The following is a 24522-nucleotide window of genomic DNA, read 5'->3' as shown; positions in this document are numbered from 1 at the left end:
ATGTTTCTTTATTTCAAAATCTTTATTTCAAAATTCATAACTATTTTTGCCATAGGATTTTTTTCCATTTCAAAATGTTTGTTTATATTTGTTGAATAGGATTTCTAGAGATTATGACTCTTATTCCAGACTATTTGAAGCAAAATAACTAGAATCATATGGACATTGTAACGTTTAAATATAATATTCTTCGCCTGCACCTTTAGAAATCAATCTGATTCCAACTGCCTGATGTCGTCTAAAATTCCCAGTCCCACTTAGCCGTAATGTTTATGCTTTGCTCTGCTCTGTTATTTCCTGAATTGACAGATAAAATAACTTTTAAGTAAATCCTTTGTGGTTTCATATGATTTGTCTGTCTGTTTGTCTATCCATCTGACAACTCTTTACATAATCGATTATTGTGGTGTGCGTGTGTGTGCGTTTGTGTTTTCTTCGTTTCCTTACCAAACTACTGTTGACCATTTGACCTAACCTGTTTTTTTTTGGTTTTTCTTGAAAATAGACATACTAGATGACCGAAGCGATTTAAGTGAATGTTTGTGTTAACCCACTTCTATGTTTCCTTTTATACTTCCTTCCGCGTCCTTTCGTACATGTGTGTGTGTGTGTGTGCCTTTGTGTCCCTTTACCCTTGAATGTCGGTGATGAATTAAGTTAGGAAAGGACTATAAAAATTTGTACGCATGCAAGGAAACGACATTTACACACACTCACACACACACACGTACACATTGAAGGAAATGCTAGAAACTATTCGTAGACAAATGAAATCCATGATATCCTCTTTGGCTTTCGTTCTTTAACTGGTCACAGCAAATAAAGTCACAAAAGGCAAATAAAAAATAAAAAAAAAAAAACAAACAACGACAACAAAAGAAAACAAATCCAAAGCAAAGTAATCGAAAATAAAATAAAAAATTGTGTCATTCCAGTCATAATTTACATTGATGACGATTATCATGATGATGATGATGATGACGATAAGTCTGTGCTGATGATGACGACGACGACAACAACAACAACGACGATTGCAAATAGTAGCAGTTAAAGTTTCCTTTACAACTATTGTGTCCCGTTTCAATGGAAACTTTTACAAATGAAAAGTAAATAATTCTCTCTCTCACACACACACACACATACATCCACACAAAGGAGCCACACCAACGAAATCTTTGCACACAAACAAAGCTCAAATTTGGTTGAAGCAAAGCGCCGCCGAGTTAAAGAATGCCGTACAAATCAATTTTTGAAAATTGTTCGCGTTACAGTGAAAATTCATTAACCACGAAAGGAGGTTAAGAAGTCAACGACAGAAAACCAAGCCAAAGCAGCACCTTTTGATTTTGACTTTTCCCGATTATACAACCGTAGAAGGAAGAAGAACCAAAAACACGACGACGACGACAACAGCAACAAAAATTCATCATAACTTTAGTTCACACAACAAAAACAACAACAAAAATAAAACAGAAGTCAAGAACAGCACAAAAAACGAGTGCAGCCCATTTATATATACGTCTATATATTTATATATGTATATGTGAGTGAGTGTATGTATATGTTTTTTTTTATACATACATATACCCATCTACAAAAATTTTATTTTCAAATAAAAATCCCCATAAAAATTAAGAAAATACACAACACACCAAGCAAGAAATAAAAAAATAAATAACGATTAAAAAGAGATATTAAAACGAGAAGCCAAAGATTTCAATTTAAAGAAGGAGAGCAGCAGCACCAGCAGCAGATATCGCCTAGCATAGAACGACAAAAAGATAAACTCATTCTCATAAAGCCAAATTTTCCCCAGACCTCGAAAACGAAAACAAAACGCTTGCAAATTCCAAGGAGAGCAACGGCCAAGCGAGAAGAGAAAATCTGGTCCACAGAAAACGAAAAACAGAGCCGTCGCATCCGTGTGGTCTGGTCTCCCTAATGCCCGCGAGCAGTATTGCTGTTGATGAAATTGCCAGCGTACAGCTAGAACAACAAGTAAACAAGTCAATGAAAAATTGCCGCAAGCATAAAAGGCTAAAGTATTCCAAATCCAAACAATCTCATCATCATCCCGCAGCAATAACAAAAACAACAACACTAACCATAATAATACCCACAATAGATAATAATTCATCATAAAAAAACATAAAACGAAACAACATTAAACGAAGGCCATGCAACAAGCCGACTCTTCTCAACAACAACAACAGCAGCAACAACAACAGGCAAATGGTGGTATTGGCAGCTATACAGATGCCGCCAACAACCAGCCACCGCTGGGAAAACGTACCACAGTAAGTGGCGGCCGTTTCGATTTTGAAGATGGCGGCACTTACTGCGGCGGCTGGGATGAGGGCAAGGCCCATGGACACGGTGTCTGTACGGGACCCAAACATCAAGGTGCCTATGCCGGCGCCTGGAATTTTGGTTTTGAGGTTTCGGGTGCCTATCTCTGGCCAAGGTGAGCTCATTTATTTTATTCTCATTATTTCTTTATGCACTTTTCGTTAAATGAAAATGAAAACGAAACCACATCAATTTGTAAAACAAAACAAAAAACGATTCTCTTTACCATATTTAATAGCGGTTCCCACTATGAGGGTCAATGGCAGAACGGCAGACGCCATGGTTTAGGCGTTGAACAGGTGGGTCGCACCATTTACCGTGGTGAATGGTCCAAGGAGGGCCACAAGGGACGTTATGGTGTCCGCGAAAGCACCGTGTCAACGGCACGTTATGAAGGCACCTGGAATTTGGGTTATCAAGATGGCTATGGCTGTGAAACATATGCTGATGGAGGTAAGTTTGTAGAAAAATATAAAATTGCTATAATTTCTTGTAGAACATGGGACATTATTATAACTTCACAACTCAGTATTTGGAGAAATTTCGTGAAGACAATTAGAAGAGGTTAAATAATAATATGAAATCTTGAAATGCTCATAATTTCTTAAAGGTCTTCGGCAAAGGAGGTTACTTCACAAACAAGAAACCTTTTATACCCTCCACCATTTGGAAGGGACTTGCAATACGTACCTATTATATGAGGCTGTAAGGAAACGTAGACCACTATAGACAGTTGTTTGGCAGCAAGGGCGTTGGCTATAACGAACTCCAAATATCAAGTTTGAGATAATTATCTTAAAAATGTAACTAGCATCGTAAAAATACCTAGGGAGGTTCTGTTAAATGGAGGCTGCTATACGAAGGCTTGGATCTGTATAGGAAATTTTCTGTCATAGGAAGTAATACCCATTGGGAACTACAAGCTCCGAAATTAAGATAAGTCGTAGCTCAAATCCCCAAAATACCAAATTTATTGAGGTTATATGAAACGAAAGTGTGGACGTGTATAAGCGATTTTCTGCCATAGGAGGTAGTACCCATTATGAACTCCAAATGCCAAATCGAAACCATTTCGGCAAAAGATGTCACGCAAATCATGGGGACTATACCTCAACGTGGATCTATATAGACAGTTATTTGAATGGATTTTTCCTAAAAATAGAGAACACAACCTGCTAATTTACACAAAATTTTGTTCAAAAATATAACTGAAATCGCCAATCGATCTAGCGGTCCTGTATTAAAATTTAGATCTACAGGGTGAGAAAAAAACTGCAACAAAGACAAACGCCATAATTTTTACATTTCTTTTTAAATTTTATTGAATGAAAGCAAAACATATCGGAAATAGCATCAAATTTCAGAATAAGTTGTTCGAATAAGTTTGGCACGAGTTATGGCCTTCAAGCGACCAATGATACCGTCACACTCTGCCCGAATGTTGCTCTGCGGTATTTTAGCACATTCCCGGCGAAGCGCTTGCTTGAGGTGATCGACACTTTGGTATTTTTTAGTGTCAACCTTGCTTTCCAAAATACTCCAGACACAATAGTCCAACGGATTGGTATCCGGAGATTTTTGTAGCCATTATGCGCTGGAAATGAAGCGAGGAACCCAATTTGGAACTATTATTGGGTGGCACGTGCTGAGTGCGAGTCCTGTTGGAATGTCCAATGTCTGCGGCCAAAATGTTTGCGTGCACAAGGCTTTAATACACCCTCCATAATGTTTTTGCGATAATATTCGGCATTTATTCTGATGTCACGGTCGATTAATACGAGCGGAGAGCGACCATCAGCTCTTATGGCCCACACCATCATCATGACCGGCGCTTGAGTTCTGGCAGCCAACCGAAGGTGCACATTTTAAGGTGACCTCTTTGGCAGGTAAACACGATCATTTTGTTTGTTTACAAACTGATGGACAACGAATGTTTTCGCATCGGAGCAAACCAAATTCGACAGTTCACCACTTTTGGCCAAGCGAAGCAACTCTTCAGCTCTTTTGAGTCTATTTTCTGTTGTCTTTTTGTTGCAGTGTAAGTTCTTGCACTTTTTGGAATTTCAATGGCTTAACCCCGAGCTCATTTTCCAATATTTACTACTTTTCGAACCATTTCTGCTGTTGTTGCTGTTTTTTTCCGTCCACTTGCTTCACGCCGGGCTGCGCTACCAATATCACGGTAACGAGCGATGGTACGAGACACAAAAGATTTATTCACATTTAAATGCTGGAGTGCTCTAACGGTAGCCACTTGTGGTTTTCCAGCGAAATATAAAGAAACCACACAATCACGCTTGAATTCCATCACGAATAGTTTTTTCTGGAAAATTCTCACCAAAATGCTTTTGTACGCTTGTAAACAATGTAATGAGCTGTCACTGGAATAATTTTCACAGTTGTCGGAAGAGTGGCTTAGAAATGACAGCAGTCTGAAGTTGGTTGCAGTTTTTCATCTTACCCTGTATATGTTAGTCAGAGGTATTTCTCAGCTGTATAAGATATCTTGTAACAAATATCATTGTTTTAGGGAGCATATTGTGAATTTGAGGGACGTGAACACCAAATCGGATGAAACATGTGCATGAGAGCTATAGCTATATCTGAGAGATTTGAAACAAATTTGAAGTACTTGCTTCAAGGATTAATTGGATCGGATGTGCCTGTTTGCAAGAATATGCATATGGCGCATGAAATCGGACAAAGATATATATGGGAGCTATATCCAGTTGTGATCCGATTACCACCAATTTCAATAGGACTCGTCCCAAACAAATGATTTGTGGTACATTTCCTCTTAATCGGACAATAATTGAAAACTTTAATATACCCTACACCACGTAAGTGGTAAGGGTATTATGCCTTTGTGAATTTGTTTGTAAAATGGAGAAGAAAGCGAGATAGACCCCTAGTTACTTTTGAGGATCTTCATAGAATCACTTTCTGAGTCGATTTATGCATGTCAGCCCGTCTGTGTGTCTGTCCATGTATTCTTCTAAACAAAATGCAGGTCGCATTTATTATCCGATCGAGATGAAATTTTCCAAACAATATTTGTTATGCCCAAAGACAAACCTTATTGAAATTGAAGAGAATCGGTCCAAATTTAGATATAGCTATTTCGGACTAATTTTGCAACAAATGGCCAATATCTGTCCAAATGACCTGAATTTTGGTACATCCGACCGAATTCAGAATAGAAGCAAGTACATTAAATTTGGAAAAAATTCGTTTCAGATATAGCTATAGCTCCCATATACAGTGTTGCCCATATTCGACGGACCCATGACCCATTCCAATCGACGAGGCTTGTCCGCAGGCAACATTCTTTGCGTCAATTGAATTTGGTACGGGAACAAATGCAAATCAATGCGAATAATTCATTGTAAAGTTGACCGAGCCATGCCCAACTGCTGAGAACGGCGTTTTTGGGATGTTCTTGGGGACCTCTCAACACTGGCTCGTACGGCAGCGATATTCTCGACCGATCGCCTTGGTCGACTTTTATATGGCCTCTTCGGATTAGAAAGAGCCTTACCAGTCGAAAATTTTTCGTATAAACGCTTAATGGTGTTCTTAGAAGGCGCACTTCTCACATTTTTTAATGTTTTAAAAGCACGTTGAGTTTTCACAATTGATTTCTTCTGTTGAATATAAATTTCAACTATTTCGCGTGGCGTGTATTGGTTCATGGTAAAAATCTGCTTGGACTGACGCTTCAGACGCGGTATGTCATTAAGCGATGTGACATCTCTGTCAAAAGTTATGACGTTGGCAGATGGGTCCGTCGAATATGGGCAACCCTGTATATGTTTCATCCGATTTGGAGTTTAAGTCCCTTACATTCGTAATATGTATTCGACAACAATGATATTTAGTACCACATATTTTATAGAGCTCGAAAATACATTTGCCAAATTTTATCGACATCGACTAAGATTTTTTATAGCTCCCATATATATCCTTAATCCGATTTCAGGTTTATTGTGCAAATACTGGCAAATATCAGCCTAAATGGAGTGAATTTCGGGACGTGCGTTTCCATTTGGTGTAACTCGGCTCCGACATATATATTTTGTTAATATAATCCTTCTCGAAGTGATATGAAGGGCTCACAGCTATACCGAACTAAGTCATAAAAACATAATTCCAAGATATTTAGAGGTAAAGTTAATGCACTGCAATTAATTTCTAGAAGCAATATCTTAGTCTACCAAAAGAAAATGTAAAAGTCTACATTCAAAATTAACTAATGATATTAATTTAAAAGAAAAATAATTTAAATATATTACTAAAAAATATTCAAAAATAAAAAAAACTTGCCTTGGTTCATTATTACTCTGAATAAAATTCAAAGGTTTTATAGCAATAGAACCAAGTCAAAAAAAATGAAATAAATTCTTCATTATATGACTAAATATAGTTGATGTTCCGGTTGTAATAAGCAACAATTGTTGATAGCTTTGGTAATGCTTTTTGAATGTCGAAAGTACAAAAATAGTGCTCATCAGATGGTACTTCTGTATTCAGTGAGTTTTGAGCTAGCTGTGCTGCTTTTAAGTGAAGTTCATTTTGCCAAATTAAATTTGTATTTTCGTCTTCATCGAATTTTATTTTCATGTCAAGTTCATCACCTATTCGAAAGGTATCCTTATTCGGAGACTTAAAATGTAAATTGAATTTCGTTTTGCGGAAGTCGTAAGACCCTTCTGATTTGTGTATGCTTTTCCACTGTTGCAGCGAAGCTTACGCACTTTGTCGGGTTCATTTGCCTTTTCAAAGAAAGTATTTTACTGCACAGAAAAAAATGGACAACGCGATTGTGCTCCAACTTAGCACATGCTAATATTTGGATCAGTGATAGGTCAGTTGCGAAAATGGGTAATATTGGTCCATTCCATCACGTACCTCCCCCACAAAAAGGTAAACATTTTGAATAATCATAACTTTTATAAAATGTGATGAAAATTTCCGATTGTCTTCAAATTACACAGATCAGAATATATTTATTAACCCACGGTCTGCTGTGAATATGGAATATATCGATCCACTACCTCTGGTACCATCCCCACAAAATGTCAACATTTTGAATATCCTTGAAGCTCATAAGACGCGAAATTATTCGATTTCATTCAGATTTGGTACATCTCAAAATTTCCATCAACACAAGATCTGTTATAAAGATGGTAGAGATCGGATCATTTCTTCTGGTACCTCCCCACACTGAGTTCAAGATTTTGAAAAACAAAACTGAAAGAAAGCGAAATAATCATCCAACTCTCTTTAGATTTCACACATACAAACATTTTCGCTAACACAATATTTGTTGTGAAGATGGTATATATCTGCGAACCCCTTCCGGTACATGACCCACAAGGGGTCAAGTTTTCAATACCTCTATCTGTCATAACTTGCGAAACAAGTCGGTGATTCTTTACAACTTGCTATATCTAAATATTTTTCTCAACCAGAAACATGAGATGAATATGGAATTTATGGTTTCGCATAAAATTGGACATAAATGTACGATTTTCTTGTAATTGTGTCCATACTAAGATTTTATGTGTATTAGGGAAGTATCTCAAATAAAAAAGCAGTAAGTGCGGTCTTTGAATACCCTCTACAATTTGGAAAGAATTTGGCTATTAAAAAATACTTTTAAAAATCATAAAATTATCGAATATAGGGAGTTACCGTAATATGGGAGTATATACGAAAACGTGAACCTGCACAGCCAATTACAATATTTAAATAGGAAACGTAAAAAGTCCGCTAAATAATATCGCAAAAACGTCATAATACCGACTACGAAATATGAAAAAATTTTGGTGAATAATGTCGTTAAAGTCATCAAAATACCGATCATTTCCAATCCCAAAAAGCCTGTAGACCAAACACGCATCTGAGTAAAATTTTATCAACCTACTTCAAACGGCTCGGAAACTAGAGTGATTTCTACAGATGGACAGACAGTTGATTGGACATCACTAAATCGACATTGAATCGTTGCTGATATCCATATATACACTGATTCAAAGTGAAACACACTGACTTGGTTCATTTTTGCTTTGAATAAAAACGAAAATGACAGTCGTTGACTTAGGTTTTTTAACGTTATCTTTGGAACGAAACACTTTTTGACACTGTGCTTTACAGAGTAAACAGAATTGCCATATGCGGAGACATTGGCACTAGTTTCGGCATTTTTTATTTTTCATGACTTGGTTCGGTATAGCAGTGAGCCCTTCATATCATGCTCTCTATAGCAATGTTATTTGGTATAAAAGATAAAAATGTCTCTATCAAATTTATTAAAAACCGATTCAGAATGGGATATGCCTCCTCTATTAAACCACTCTAAAACTAAATTATAACTTACTATAAAGCCAAAGGTTAATAGTCGGCCCCGTCCGACTTTTACCTTTTTCTTACTGGTTTTATTATTAAATAATCTTCTTCACGATTTTGTTCACTTGCTCAAAAAAATATATTTTTTTAATATTATTTAATATTAATTTTCATTCACTTTTTAATATAACCCCCTTTTTATACCCTCAGCCATATGGCTACAGAGGGTATATATCATTTGATATGGCCAAAACGTGCCTAGTCGAAATAACGGTTTTAGACCCTAGGTCTCTTTGGACCAAATCCGTTTCAGAACATTTGAAGTCGATCTAGCGATGTCCGTCCGTCCGTCCGTCTGTCTGTCTGGCTGGCTGGTGCGCACGATAACTCTCGAAGGGAGTATCCGATTTGGTCCAAATTGGCTACATCGTAATATTTTTGTCAAACTTAGATCGAGTTCGGAGATGGGCAATATCGGTCCACTCCTTCTGGTACCTCCCCCACAAAAGGTCGAAATGTTCAAAAAATATATTTTTTGCACAGAAAGAGAAAGGATAATCCGAATTAGCTCCAACTTTGCAAATCCTAATATTTGCGTCAGTGCTAGGTCAGGTGTGAAAATGGACAATATCGGTCCACTCTAGCAAGTACCTCCCCCACAAATCGTCAAAATTTTGAAAAATTACAACTCTCATAAAATGTGATGTAAGAGTCCGATTGTCTTCAAATTTCACACATCCCAATATTTATATTAACCCAAGGTCTGGTGTTAAGATGAACAATATCGGTTCACTCCTTCTGGTACCTCCCCCACAAAAGGTCGAAATGTTCAAAAAATATATTTTTTGCACAGAAAGAGAAAGGATAATCCGATTCTGCTCCAACTTTGCATATCCTAAAATTTGCGTCAGTACTAGATCAGGTGTGGAAATGGACAATATCGGTCCACTCCATCAAGTACCTCCCCCACAAATGGTCAAAATTTTGAATAATTACAATCTCATTAAATGTGATGTAAAAGGCCGATTGTATTCAAATTTCACACATCCTAATATTTGTATTAACCCATGGTCTGGTGTGAAGGGGGAATACATCGGTCCACTCCTTCTGGTACCTCCCCCATAAAATATTGAAATGTTGAGTACCCACGAAGCTCATAAAACGCCAAAGTAACATCCGATTCCATTTAGACTTGGCACATCTGTCGAAATATTTCTATCATATTTTGGGTCCGATAGGAAATGGGCAATATTGGCCCATTCCTTCGGGATCTGCTCCATAGAGGGTCAAACATTTGAGTAATCTTAACACTAGTCAAAATATATTTAGATAATCGAACATAGGCTGAGGGTATATATCTGGCGGCAATACCGACCGATACTTTTTAACTTGTTATATTATCTGGCTTCTTATCACAATATAGAAACCTTCAAATAAAACATGAAAAAATATATTGAACTCAATTCACGTTTGCACCTCATGCTAAAAGGAAAACAAGAAAAAACAAAAAGCAATATTCACCACCCCCATATTCAAAAAAAATATTCCTTTATGTTTTTACTTTGCCCTGTCATTTTACGTCTGCCTTTCATTTTATTCCAATCCATTTGCATGTTGTTTTCATAGTTAATCTGTTATTTTATAGTTTGATAAAGAACTCAACATTTAGTGTCCGTTCTGACTAGATGTTGTTGTTCGTTCGTTCGTTCGTCCGTCAGTTCTTTTTGTTGTACGACACAATGGGTATGCATGAGATCATTTTTTTCGGTTCTCTATTTTCTTTGGCGTTTTTTTTTTTTTTTTTTGGCTCATATTCAAAAGCATAAAGACGACATTGTTTTGTTGGCGGGGGTTTTCTTTTGGGGGCTTACAGACTTACATAGATGTATGTTTGAATGTATGTAATACATGCCCAAGAATTCATAGGCAAACAAATAAGTTTGCAAAATGATGAAGAAGAAATAAACTGATTTAAAACCCTCATGGCTCTTCGAAATAAAAAATGTACCTAAATATTTGTTTTAGGTTATTGTATTTTTCTTGGTCTTGGTCTTCTCTAGCTTAAATTTAATTATAAAATAAATATTTGAAAAGTTGTAGGGACATACACATGCCTACAAACCTATGTATACACCTCGGTGTGTTCATAAAGCCAAAAACACACGCAATATGAACACAAACTGACGTCATTTTATTTCAATCACTGGCCATCATCATCATCACCACCACCATCGTCGGCGCAATCATGCTGCTCATGTTGAAAATATGTTTGAATGTCTTATTATTTGCTCTATATAATACCTCTTTGCCCGGGCCATTCACCCTCACTTGCCGAGGAAAATTTCATAGAAAAATATATATTTTTTTATTTTGTATTTTTCTTACGGCTGAGTATTTAAAATAAGTCATAACAAGTGTCTGCATTTGCTAATTTTGTAATTTTATGTCATTTATTTTCCTTGGGGAAAAGGGAGGCTACGGAAAGGGGAGAGGGTTGGTGGTGTTAAATGTAGGAAGGATAGAATGAAAATTGTTTAATGGCAGCAGTCGGAATCTGAATACATGTTCATTATACATAACTATTCATTTCCTCAATCTAATTGCTGTGCTGTGCTGCGTATGAATGATATTTTCATTTCATAGTTAACGAATATTTTTTTTTGGGAACATGTATACGCCACATTTGCCTGCACGCTCTCATTCTCTCTCACAGTGCAGGCAGGCAGGCACGCACGCACAAACACCAACACCAACACATGTGGTGTTTGTATACTTGGCAAAGTTTACACAATCGTCAACAAGAACTTTAACGTCTTGGCGCAGCAATAATTAAATAAAAGTTAATTAGTTCACAGAAACTATTTTGCCTTTGGCGGTTTCCTAACCTGCACTGCACAAAATAGTTTTGTGCTGTTTTTTCTCTCTTGTTCTGGAGTGGGAATAAACCACCTGCTTCCGGTGGTGTGGCTTTTCTTTTTTGCATAGACTCCAAAGAAAAGTTTACCCAAACGTTATTAACAATGTGTGTTTCCTCCAAGGCCATTATCCAAATTAATGCAGAACGAAAGAAAGAAAAAAACGCTGACAGACAAAGCGAGATGCGTTAGCATTACTTTGGTTGGTTCTACATGGAAATAGTAGAGTGGGTCGTCAAAAATATTAATTTTTAGATTTTAGATTTCAATGATTTGTACCAGCAGAATTGCTGTGAAAGTCATGATTTCCAATAGAATTATCCTGGCCAGAAATGGGCAAATACCTCAGAACCTGTCAATCGAAAAAAGAATGAATACTTACTCTTTATCAGCTTTCCATTGATTTGGATATTGGACCGGAAGAATTGTTCTTAAAGATTTGTGTCTAATTTTTTTAGAAATTTATCCAATCGACCCACACTTTGTATGTTGCCAGTGGATCGCTTACCTTTAATATGCATATTGGAACGGAGAAATTGTTCTGGGGAAAAATGGGGCAAAAATCTACAAAGTACTGAATATCCGGAATATATATGAAAACGTGGACCTATATTTACTATGTTCCGCCACAAGAGCTAGAAGCCATTACGAACTATAAATACCAATTTTATGACGAATCCGTGGAAAAGTGTGACAAAAATCATCAAAATACCGAATATCGGGAGATATAGTCGTGACATGGGCGCTATAGGAAACGTTCACCTAGATATTCAATATTTCGCCACACGAGCTAGAACCCATTACGACCTAGAAATACGTTTGAACAAATTCGTGGAAAAATGTGGCAAAAATCATTAAAATACCGAAATACCTCTAAAAATGGCCAAATACCTCGAAATCTATACAATCGTCCTGCATATTTTATGATGCTAATGGTATAGTACTCTTCAAAAGCTTTGTATAGATATTCCGGTCAGCCCCGATAAATAATTTTGGGAGACAAAATGGAATTTTCCATTTTACGTTTTTTTTTAATTATTAAACCTTGGAGTCTGTCCAATCGTCCTACACTTTTTATATCCTCAGCCATATGGCTTGAGAGGGATATATATCATTTGATACGGCCAAAACGTGCCTCATTGAAATAATGGTGGATAAAATCCGTTTCAAGACATTTGGAGTCTGAGATCTAGCAAATGTCCATCCGTCCGTCCTCCTGCCTGGCTGGTGCGACCGATAACTCTCGAATGGAGTACTCGATTCGATCCAAACTTGGTACATCGTAATGTTATTGTCAAACTTAGATCGAGTTCGGAGATGTAAAATATCCGTCCACTCCTTCTGGTATCTTCCCCACAAAATGTCAATATTTTCAAAGAAAATAATTTACAGCACAGGAAGACAAAAGATAATCCGATTTTTGCTCCAACTTTGCATCAGTGCTAGGTCAGGTGCGAAAATTGACAATATCGGTCCACTCCATCCCCCACAAAGAGTCAACATTTTGAATAATTATAATCATAATATTTTTATTAACCCAAGGTCTGGTGTGAAGATGGGATATATCGGTACACTACTTCTGGTACCTCTCCCAAAAGGGTCAACATTTTGAATATTCATGAAGCTCATGCAACACGAAATCAACATCCGATTCCAATCAAACTTTTCACATCTCAATATTTCCATCAACACTTTTGGTACTTCCCCCACCCACAAAGGGTCAAATTTTTGAATAACAAAACGATCATAAAATCTGAAATAAGCATCCGGTTCTCTTCAAATTACACACATCACAATATTTTTAATAACCCAAGGTCTGGTGTGAAGATGGAATATTTCGGTCCACTCCTTCTGGTACCTCCTTCTAGTAGAGATCGGACCATTCCTTCTGGTACATTCCCTACGAAAGGTCAAGGACTAAAACGATCATGAAATCCGAAATAATCATCCTGTTCTCTTCAAATTACACGCATTACAATATTTTTATTAACCCAAATTCTGGTGTGAAGATGGGATATATCGGTACACTACTTCTGGTACCTTCTGGTAGCTCATAATTTGGCAGAGGTATTTCTGAGCTGTATTTGATATATTACCCCGAATATCGCACGCAAACATTTTGGCCGCAAACCTTGGAAATTCCAACAGGCCTCCAGTAACCAAGAATGGTTACAAAATTAGGTTCCTCGCTTCATTTTCAGCGCACAATGGCCACCAAAATCTCCGGATACCAATCCGTTGGACTATTGTGAAAAGCAAGATTAGCACTAAAAAAAGTGACGATCACCTTAAGCAAGCGCTTCGCCGGGAATGGGCCAAAATACCGCAGAGCAACATTGGGGCAGCGTGTGATGGTTTCACTGGCCGTTTGAAGGCCATAATTCGTGCCAAAGGTGACCAATTCTAACAAATCTAAACTTATTCTAAAATTTGATACTATTTCCGACATTTTTTGCGTTCATTCAATAAAATTAAAAAAAAAAAAAACAGTAAAAATTTTGGCGTTTGACTTTGTTGCATTTTTTTTATTTCACCCTGTTGTCACTCGAATTTGTCCATAATACTGTCTCCCAGCTCGCCATTCAAACATTTTCAGCATGTCTTTAAAGACTCTCTTTTGGTTCCTCCTTTAAAATAGAAAATTCCTCCTGGTTATCTATAAAATTTGTCCATTGATACTCCTCTTCGAAATCTTATTAAGGCTACTCTTACCTGACATTATGACTAATTTCCTTAAGGTTCAGCGCAGCTTAGCTATTATGCCACTCTGAACCCCCTTTCACCTGACCCATAACGGTTTCCTTCAATCTATTTTACGACTCTCTATAACTTCCTCGATAAAAACTTTCTTTCATTTCGTCCATAAAGGCAGCCTTTTTCCTTCTCCTTCACAAAAAATCTCCCTCATGGCCATCTTAAAGAACTCGCCTATTTATACACCCCTTAGCAGAGTTTTTTACCCTATAATCTACTGCATCTATTATTCAAAAGTGTAAGTCGTCAAAATAAAAATGGTTTCCCCATTTGTAGACCGACCACTTTTCCTTTGTCCAATTGTGGTAATGTTGGCACAATTTTGCAAACGTCAACACAGCGAGTGAGGCGGTTTTTCAGGTTATCCTTGTTAAATACATACAAACACTCTTAATTGGCTTCATTGTTAATTCATATGCGAATATGAGTGAGTGTGTGTGTGTGTCCGTTAGGAAACTAACATCACAAGTTTGCTGTTGTTGTTGTTGGGTTTTTACTAGGACATCGCAGCAAAAAGTTTATTTTTGCTGGATCGCCATAAAACAAACATAGTTTAATAATGTCCCTGTCGTTCTGCCCAGAATTTATGGCTATCACAGTGATATTTATCTCTTCGTGAGTGAGTGTGTGTGTGTATGTGTGTTTCGGTGCGTACCTACCTTTGATGTTTCTTGTTCTTCTTTCTTTCATTCTGTGCAGGTAAATACCAAGGACAGTGGCAAGAGGGCAAACGACATGGCTATGGTATACGAACTTCGGCTCCTTTTGGTCTGGCCTCACACCATCGTCGCAAAGATGTCCATGCCTCCATGGCCTCCTTGAGAAGTACGGACAACGCCGGGGCAGCCAGTTCAACAAAAGCCGGTGGTAGGGGCGAAGAGGTGAGAGGAGGTTTTGTGCTGACCGCACGATCAGATAAGACGCCACAGAGACGAAACAGTCTAACGGACAAAACGAAAAAGGGTTTCTTGTCGGTAAGCCCACCTTGTGATAATCTCACGATGATAAGTTTCGTCAGCCATTGTTCTTTTAATTGCTAGGGTCTTAAGATGAGAAAACAACGCAGTACTGGTGATTTGGCTACACGTGGCACCTTAGCCTCCGGCAGTATACGTTCAACAATGTCCACAGCCTCTTGGCTGAGTACAGGGTCAGAGCAATCGAATTTAACTGCAAGGTAAGCAAACTTGAGACCTGTTTGCGGAAGAAATTTTCCTAATTATTATTCTCGCCTTATCTTTTTTCAGATCAATACACACAGAATCGAATGCCAGCTTTACCATGGAAGATGATCAGCTGGATCCGACCACCGTCGAAACCTACATGGGTGAGTGGAAAAAGGACAGACGTTGTGGTTTCGGTGTGGCCGAGCGCAGTGATGGCCTCAAGTACGAGGGCGAGTGGTATAACAACATGAAACATGGCTATGGTGTGACCACCTTCCGTGATGGCACCTTCGAGGAGGGCAAATACAAGAACAACATCTTGATTACCAGTCAAAAGAAAAAGCATTTGTTTATAGCACGTTCAAGAAAGTTCCGTGAACGTATCACCGCTTCAGTGGCCTCGGCCCAGAGGGCTTTGAAAATGGCCATGCAGCGATCGGATATTGCCGTTTCGCGTACCGCCACAGCCAATTCCAAGGCCCAGAGTGCCGATGTGGCCGCGGAACAGGCACGCATCGACTGTGACATGGCTGTGCAGATGGCTCGTGAATTCGCCCCAGACTTCAAGCCCACAGTGCTGGAGCGCTTTGAAAAGTTACGCTACCGTGAACGTTACAAGTCACCGGCCTACCAACCTGCAGCCGGGTCGGGCGACTTCTTCGGTGGTCATTCGGCTGCCCAGCGGGCGTTATCGGCCCAGAAGGCCCAACAGAATGCCGAATTTCCGGTACCCAGTTCAATGTATTCGCAACAGTTGCCGGTTTCGCCGCAAACCGATTTGTCGTTAATGGTCAATCAGTCGTCTCAAATGAACGCCATAAACACCATCAATCAGATGTATCACCAGCAACAGAGTAATCCTCAAATGAATCCTGCATATCAATATCAGCCGCAACAGCCACCGGGAGGCAGCAATCTGGGCGGTAGTCGGATGAATCTGAATCAGAACTATGCATCGCACAGCAATTTGAGCAGTGGTGGTGGCAGTCCGGCGATGAAACAGATGCAAATGGAGTCGACCAGTTTTCAGAATGCCGAGGCCACGCATACATTTACCAATATGCAGCAGCAACAGCAGCAGGTGTATCAGCAACAACAACAGGAGCAGCAAAGACAACAACAACTGCAGCAGCAGCAACAACAGCAGCAGCAATTGCAACAGCAGCGACAGCAACAGGAGGAACAACTGAAGCAGCAGCAGTTACAACAGCAACAGCAATTACAACAGCAATTGCGACAGCAACAACAACAACTGCAGCAGCAGCAACAAGCGCAACAACAACTGCAACGAAATCAACTGAACCAATCACAAACGAATCTAGACTCGCCCATGTATAATCCCAGTCAAGCGCGACGGCCCTCACAAATGCTCTACCACCAGCAACAGCAGCAATTGTTGCAACAACAACAGCTGCAGCAGCAGCAACAACAGGACCAAATAGATAGCATGACCCGTACTGGTAAACCTCCTATGCTTGGCCAGACCAGTCAGCAGTCATCAATCGATCACTTCGATCATTACAAACGTCCGCCCAGCCGAGACGCATCCATAGATCGCTATTCCCGGGCGGCCAGTCGCCTAAGCGGTGGCATGGCCTCGCGACAGGCGTCCGTCGATCGTCAAGCCACGGCTACGAATATAACAAGCGATTCGAATTCGGTAACCGGTGGTAGCAGTGGTGGTGGTGGTGAACAGCGGCCTCGAGCAGGATCAGTATTTCGTGGCTCAACGCCAGCCCCCTCGGCTGGCAATACGCCAACCGGTAATGGTTCAGTGCCAACGGGAACGGGACGCCTATCGAGGGCCGGTACGCCCAGCATCGGTGCAACAAGTAGTGCTACAGCCAGTGGTCTGGAGCCAATGTTCTCGAAACCCAATCAACCATTTGAAGATATACTCCTGGTTAAGCGTACGCTGGGTCAGGACATCATTCCCTCGCCCTCACAGCCCAAGCGCACCGAGAGTCTGTATATGCCAGCCAAACCGGCATCACCATTGGCAGCGGCCGGTGGCGGTAATGGCGGCAAGAAAATGAAGGTAAGTGAGATAATTTGAATAGTGTTATAGCTTAAGTATCTCGTAGATAAAGTATTCAAAGCAGGGAGATAATTTTCGAAGGATCCAACGGGCTAAGCGAAAACGTGATTAAATGCCAGGATATTATGTAGAATTTTCTGAAGGCCAGATTACACAATATGTTAGAGTCGTATGTAACGCAATTTTTTCCTATTTATAGCATACTTTTGGGTGCCCCAGAATGTCAAATGGTTTGGAACCCCTAAAAGTATGCTGTAAAATGCTAAATAATATGTGAAATGATCATTTTACATATCGCAAATTCAAAGAGTACCATAGCTCAATAAAATCCGAGCTCAAATGCATCCATTTTTATACCCAACCCCACATAGTGGTATGAGTATTATGTCTTAGTAAATTTGTTCGTAACATGGAGAAGGAAGCGATATAGACCCATAGTTATTTTTGAGGTATTCGTAGAATCACTTGCTGAGTCGATTTATGCATATCAGTCCGTTTGTCCGTTAATGAATTTTTACGAACAAAATGCAGGTCACATTTATCATCCGATTAAGATGAAATTTTGCAAACAATATTTGTTTGACCCAAGGACGAACTCTATTGAAATTTGTCGAGAATCGGTTAAAACTTAGATATGGCTCCCATATATACAGGGTGAGATGAAATACTGCAATCAACTTCTGACTGCTGTCATTTCTACGCCACTCGTCCGACAGCAAAATTTAGATATAGTTCCCATATATACACGGTGAGATGAAATACTGCAAACAACTTCTGACTGCTGTCATTTCTACGCCACTCGTCCGACAGCTGTTAAAATTATTCCAGTGAAAGTTCTTTACATTGTCTACAAACGTACAAAAGCATTTTGGTGAGAATTTTCCAGAAAAAAAAAAAGTTATTCGTGATGGAATTCTGGCGTGATAGTGTGATTTCTTTATATTTGGCTGCAAAACCACAAGTGGCTATCGTTAGAGCACTCCAGAATTTAAATGGGAATAAATATTTTGTGTCTCGTACAATCGCTCGTTACCGTGATACTGGTAGCGTAGACCGACGTCAAGGAAGTGTACGGAAGAAAACAGCAACATCAGCAGAAATGGTTCGAAAAGTAAAGAAGCGACTTGATCGAAACCCGCGTCGCAGTGGTCGAAAAATGGCTCATGAACTGAACATATCGCAATATTCCATTCGGCAAATATTGAAAAATGTGCTCGGTGTAAAGCCATTGAAATTCCAAAAAGTGAAAGAACTTGCACCGCATCAGAAAGAAAATAGACCCAAAAGAGCTAAAGATTTGCTTCTCTTGGCCAGAAGTGGTGAACTGCCGAATTTGGTTTTCTCCGATGAGAAAACATTCGTTGTCCAGCAGTATGTAAACAAACAAAATGATCGTGTTTACTTGCCAAGGAGTCAGCTGAAAATGTGCATCTTCGGTTGACCACCAGAACTAAAGCGCCGGCCATGATAATGGTGTGAGCCGCCATAACAGCCGATCGTTGCTCTCCGCTCGTTGCTTTCCGCTCGTATTAATCGACTGCGGCATCGGAATAAATGCCGAATATTATCGCAAAATTATTCTGGAGGGTGTATTAAAGGCTTGGACACACAAACATTTTGGCCATAGACCTTGGACATTCCAACAGGACCAAGAATGGTTACAAAATGAGATTCCTCGCTTTTTTTCCAACGAACAATGGCCACTAAAATCTCCGGATACCATTCCATTGGACTATTGTGTCTGGTGTATTTTGGAAAGCAAGGTTAGCACTAAAAAATACCAAAGTGTCGATCACATCAAGCAAGCGCGGAATGGGCCACAATACCACAGAGCAACATTCGGGCAGCGTGTGACGGCTTCATTGGCCCTTTGAAGGCCACAATTCGTTCCAAAGGTGTCCAATTCGAACAAATCTAAACTTATTCTAAAATTTGACGCCATTTCCGACATTTTTAGCTGTCATTCAATAAAATTTAAAAATTATGGCGTTCGACTTTATTGCCGTTTTTTACCTAACCCTGTAATCGGTCCCGCCCGACTTTTGACTTTTCCTTACTAGTTATTATTACAATTTGACATTCATCAAGAATACAGTATTTTGAGTCTATGAAGCACTTTAATTCCTCGAACCTTAAAATAATTAGATACTATTGATAAGCATTTGGAAAATGAAAATTTTCATAGCTGCAATCTTTGAGCACATAAGCGTTATGAGTGTAACATGATGCGTAAACTGTCCTTATATAACTCTGCTACAGACAGGTTTTTTCTATAAAGGTCAGATTGAAAAATCGTGGTAGACGTACCTAAAGATACTTATTTTTTAACATAATCTTTTACATTTCTAAAGCATATTTTTAGGCGTTACCAAAAATGTTTAAATCTTAAAAGAAGACTTTTAAATATAAAATATGAAAAAGTCAATTTCCACGTGACTAACATGATGTGTGCGTTTTACGAATAAAATACAAATAAAAGGGAAAACGTTTTCAGAAACAAAAAATAAATAATGAAATAAAAAATCAGATAAGGTATTTATTTTATCTAAATAACATGGATAACGTATAGACGCCATTTAAATACCACGAATAAAGTATCTTCGTTATGTAACACCTAAGTTATGTTACGCTGATGAATTATCCCACTTCTAAAAATTAAAAAAAAATTCTCATACAGAACAAATTTCCAAAACTTTTCAACCATGCCTCGCATTAACTTTCTTCTAGTAAATTAAAAAAATTGCATTATAGAAGACTAGAATTTGTAAATAATAAATTCACATGCCCATAAAAATGAGAATGGGAGATAAAGAAAATTTTGCTCATTTAAAACGACGAACATGAATTGAGTTCATGAAAAATCGAGGAGGTATCCTAAAAATAGCAATCGAGATGCTTAGAGCACCGATGGACAGTGTTCACAAGTGTTTGCAGCTTTTTTCTTCTAATTTCGAAAGCTGCCGAAGCCAGAGCAGATAACCCATACCAATGCAAACATCTTAGCTCTCCTGCTGAGCATTAGAAAGTTTTGGGCAACCACCTTTCTTCTTCTCTTTCGAACAAAGACAAATGTCAAAAATGTTTTACGTACCATTAAGTGGATGATCTCAATTTGAGAGAGAAAGGAAACTAAAACGAAATTGTCAAATGTCGTTTCGAAGAGGATCTATGATGGGCAATGCGATGATGGCTGCAGAATCAGTTTGTAAACATACGTGAATTGTAAAACATTACGCTGACAAATAGGCGGCAAACTGCTGCACGCGATTTGGTCGTACGCACCGACGAGTCAATATCTGGCATCCCATCAATTTGTTACGAGTTGGCGTTTCGGATATTTGTGTACCTTCTATTTTGTTCTTTTTTTTGCTTTTGAAACAACATGAAAATTATTATTTGATTTTTGGTTTCAGTTTGTTAGCCAAAATCAAGGCATTAGGCAAAAACCATCAACTTTTTTCCTTTAAATCGCATTGCTTGTGAACGTTTATTTTCGTTTCGTTGGGTCGCCAGCGGATTATTTTTAAATTAAAAAGACATCGTGTTTTTTTTTTTGTTTGTTCTGCTTTTCGATCACTCAGCCAAAGAAGTGAAAAGAACAAGCAAAGGAATTTAAATAATTTTGCTAACAACAATAGCCGACATTTGGAAACAATTGCGTATTCGAAAGACCTTAGCCACACGCCCACTAACGAACAAACGGCAATCGTTGACACAAGTGATTGACCATCAAAACGCTTGCAAGGCCATTCGCCGTGTAATGGAAATCTAATGGAATATTTATAATTATAGAGATATAACTAAAAAAGAAAAAGACCGTCAGTGAAGTGAAGTGGTTGAAGAAATCAAAAACAAAGAGTAAAAAACGTCCGTATGTTATGCAATTTGTGCAAGATTTTTGAAAAGCTGTGAATTTGTGTTCCCATATTATTTTTTGTTGCAAAACAACACACACATATAAAAAAAACAAAATGGAGTGGTATCCCGATGAAGATGAAGAAGATTTGATGTTCTCACCTGCCTTACTGGCTCGTCGAGCTTCAGAGAGTTGGATTGTAGAACCACCGGTTGAGGTTAATATATATTTTTAATTTTTTATCATTAGATGTAAATAGATTAAGGAAAAATCCCTTACTCAAGCCCATACATTGACTTGAGTTCCAATGTTCCAGTTTCCACTTCGTTCCAAAATCATCAGAAAATCCAAAAAAATGATTTGCCTTATTTAGATAAAGTCTGCGCCTCTGGTATGTCTGATTTCGACATTATGGACACTTTATAAATAAATAAATAAACCATTAAATTGATAACTTATCCGACTTTATTTTACTAAAGAAATACCATATCCGTGTTCTCTTTCTCCGAGGGGTGGGTAAACTTAAAAGAGGTTGATTATTAAAAAATCTCAAATAAATTGGGAGAAATCCAAAAGGATGTGATCTAAACTATTTACAATCACCACAATGTTGACCAAATTGGTTAAAAAACACGGCTAAGAACCCTCTTGGCCAAAGCCTGAAAATATGTTTACTAATTTTCTGAAGTTGTCTGTCTGCCTGGTGCCCATTTAGACTACCAATTCACAATCAAGAATTAAAAAAAAGCAAATAAGTTCGGCTGGGCCAAACAATTTTCAAAATATTGAAAATGTGCTTAAAATTAAGGCTATACGAAAACATGGAACGGTATAGGAAATTTTCTCTCGTAGCAGGTGATAACGTTAGGAATTACAAATACCGATTTTTAGAGAAAAAATGATAGAAAATGTAGCGAAAATTGTGGAAATACCGAATATTGGGAGGTAACGATATATGGGGGCTATAAGCAAACCTGGACCTATATAGGCAGTGTTCTACCAAATGAACTCCAAATATCGAACTTTTAATAACTCCATTGGAAAATGTTTCCAAAATCTTCAAAATACCTAATCTGGGAAGGTACATTGACATTAGAGTCTTTCAAAAACGTAGACCTTTGTAGACAAATAACAAATTTGAAAAAACTTTCCTTGAAAATATCAGAAATCATCAGATTATATAAACAATATTATAGAGCACTTCTCGGATCAAAAATATGAAATTATGACTGTTCAAAATTAAGCCAAATGGTGAAATTCGGTTGAATATGAAAAAACCTATTCAATTCGGGCTGGTATTACATATATGGTGAGCAATGCCGTATATAAAAATTTGAACCGATCTCGATAAAATTTGGCAAAGGTATTTTCGAGCTGTATATGATATCCTTTATCAAATATCATTGGTGTGGATATTTAAACACCAAATCGAATGAAACATATATATGGGAGTTATATCTGAGCCGATTATCTCCAAATGTGAAATACTTGTCTCTAGGCTGAATTCGGTCGGATGTGACAAAATACAGATCATTTGGACTGATATTGGCCAATTGGTGCACAATGAACCCGAAATCTTTTGAAGATATATATGGGAGCTATATCTAAATTTGAGCCGATTCTCTCCAATTTCAATAGGATTCGTGCTTGGGCCAAACAAATATTGTTTGGAAAATTTCATCGCAATCGGATAATAAATGCGACCTTCATTGTGTTCACAAAAATACATGGACGGACGGTGATTATATGAAGATCCTCAAAAGTAACTATAGGTCTATATCGCCTCCTTCTCCATGTTACAAACAAATGCACAAAGACATAATACCCCAACCACTATGTGGTGTAGGGCATAAACACATACAGTTTGATATCCTGCCGATTCGCTTCAAATCTCTGGTGTCGAGGTATTCAATACTCCAAAAAAAAATCCTCTACTCTATGGTGATAAAATCTAAAAATTAATGAATGTATGGGTGGTTGTGAAGAGAAAGTATAAGTTAAAATAATGGTAAATAAAGTAAAAAGAGAATGAGCAACAGGTTTTCTCCCAGAAGAGAAACAGTTCTTTTTATAGAAGAGCAATAGCTACTTTCGTAGAAGAGCAACAGTTTTTCTTGTAAGAGAGCAGTAGTTTCTCTCGTTGAAGAGCAACTGACTTTCTCAACTCGCGTAAAATATAAACCGTTCACCTGATCCAAAACAGACTCCGTTAAGCTCGTCTATGGGACTCCTTTTCAGCTCGTCAAAATAAAAACCCCTTTCGCTCTCATATAGATCCTTCCTTCAACTTTTTACCTGCATATTGACAAACTGCAAAAATTTTCGGCTGATCTACTTTGAATTTTGCGTAGATCAAGAAATATATACTTTGTTGGGTCTAATGAGTTTGTTTCGAAAAAATGTAAATTGTATGATAAATATAATATGCTATCCTTGCAGCGCTGATGGACATAAACATATTTGTAAAGTTTGTAACCTATTCGGGTCTCCCATCGGTTTAAATTAGTTCGATTTTGTTCGAAATGTTGATCATTTGTGGGGAAGGTAAAAGATATTGTCCAGTCTTCAAATCGATCTAAGTTTTTTTTTTACAGTTTACTGTTTGAGACCCAACCCTCAATGGCTCTATCGGCAACAAATTTTCCGAAAATAATTTCCCCATTTATAAATATCATCACTACAACGAATTGTCTATCTATAGCGAAATATATTGGAAAATATAGCTAAACCCTTAAAAATATCTTATAATTACCAATATCGTTATAGAATTTTAAATTGTCTAAATAGGGATAATGACTAAATAAATAAATATAATATTTATATATAAATGAAATAATGTATACATAAATATAATAATATAAATCTAATTGATTATATTCTTAATTTCCAGAGTGTTCCCATTAATGTAACATTGCAACGGAAAAAATCATTACCCGATTTCCAAGAACTGCCACGTGCCACAGAGGCTATGAGCCGCGAAGAGGTGTCTGCTTTGGGCTCAGCAAGACGCGAAGCGGTAAGACGACAAATCGAAATGAATGAAAAGCTCAAAGCGAATCCATTGTTGTATCTCGTCAGTCCACAAGTTAAAGTAAG

The 24522-nt window shown here is 38.0% G+C and overlaps 1 protein-coding gene across 6 annotated transcripts in view; it reads left to right on the top strand.

Moving 5' to 3' along the window:
- Positions 1 to 24522, top strand: part of LOC101892400 (uncharacterized) — a 51436-nt gene that overhangs the window by 22038 nt on the left and 4876 nt on the right. For 3 of the 6 annotated variants that reach the window (XM_059122628.1, XM_059122627.1, XM_059122626.1), the window contains 6 exons: positions 936 to 2464; positions 2588 to 2802; positions 15066 to 15340; positions 15407 to 15543; positions 15614 to 17570; positions 24317 to 24517. In XM_059122628.1, the coding sequence (XP_058978611.1) occupies positions 2178 to 2464; positions 2588 to 2802; positions 15066 to 15340; positions 15407 to 15543; positions 15614 to 17570; positions 24317 to 24517 (3072 nt within the window). In that variant the 5' untranslated portion in view covers positions 936 to 2177. Of the gene's footprint in view, positions 1 to 921; positions 2465 to 2587; positions 2803 to 15065; positions 15341 to 15406; positions 15544 to 15613; positions 17571 to 20758; positions 20913 to 21208; positions 21644 to 24316; positions 24518 to 24522 lie in introns of those variants that run through there. The other 3 variants (XM_020037925.2, XM_011295552.3, XM_011295551.3) reach the window with 3 other exon arrangements.

The sequence above is a fragment of the Musca domestica genome, unplaced genomic scaffold (genome assembly GCF_030504385.1).
Source record: "Musca domestica strain aabys unplaced genomic scaffold, Musca_domestica.polishedcontigs.V.1.1 209, whole genome shotgun sequence".
Lineage (NCBI taxonomy): Eukaryota > Metazoa > Arthropoda > Insecta > Diptera > Muscidae > Musca > Musca domestica.
This window is presented reverse-complemented; position numbering and strand designations above follow the sequence as displayed.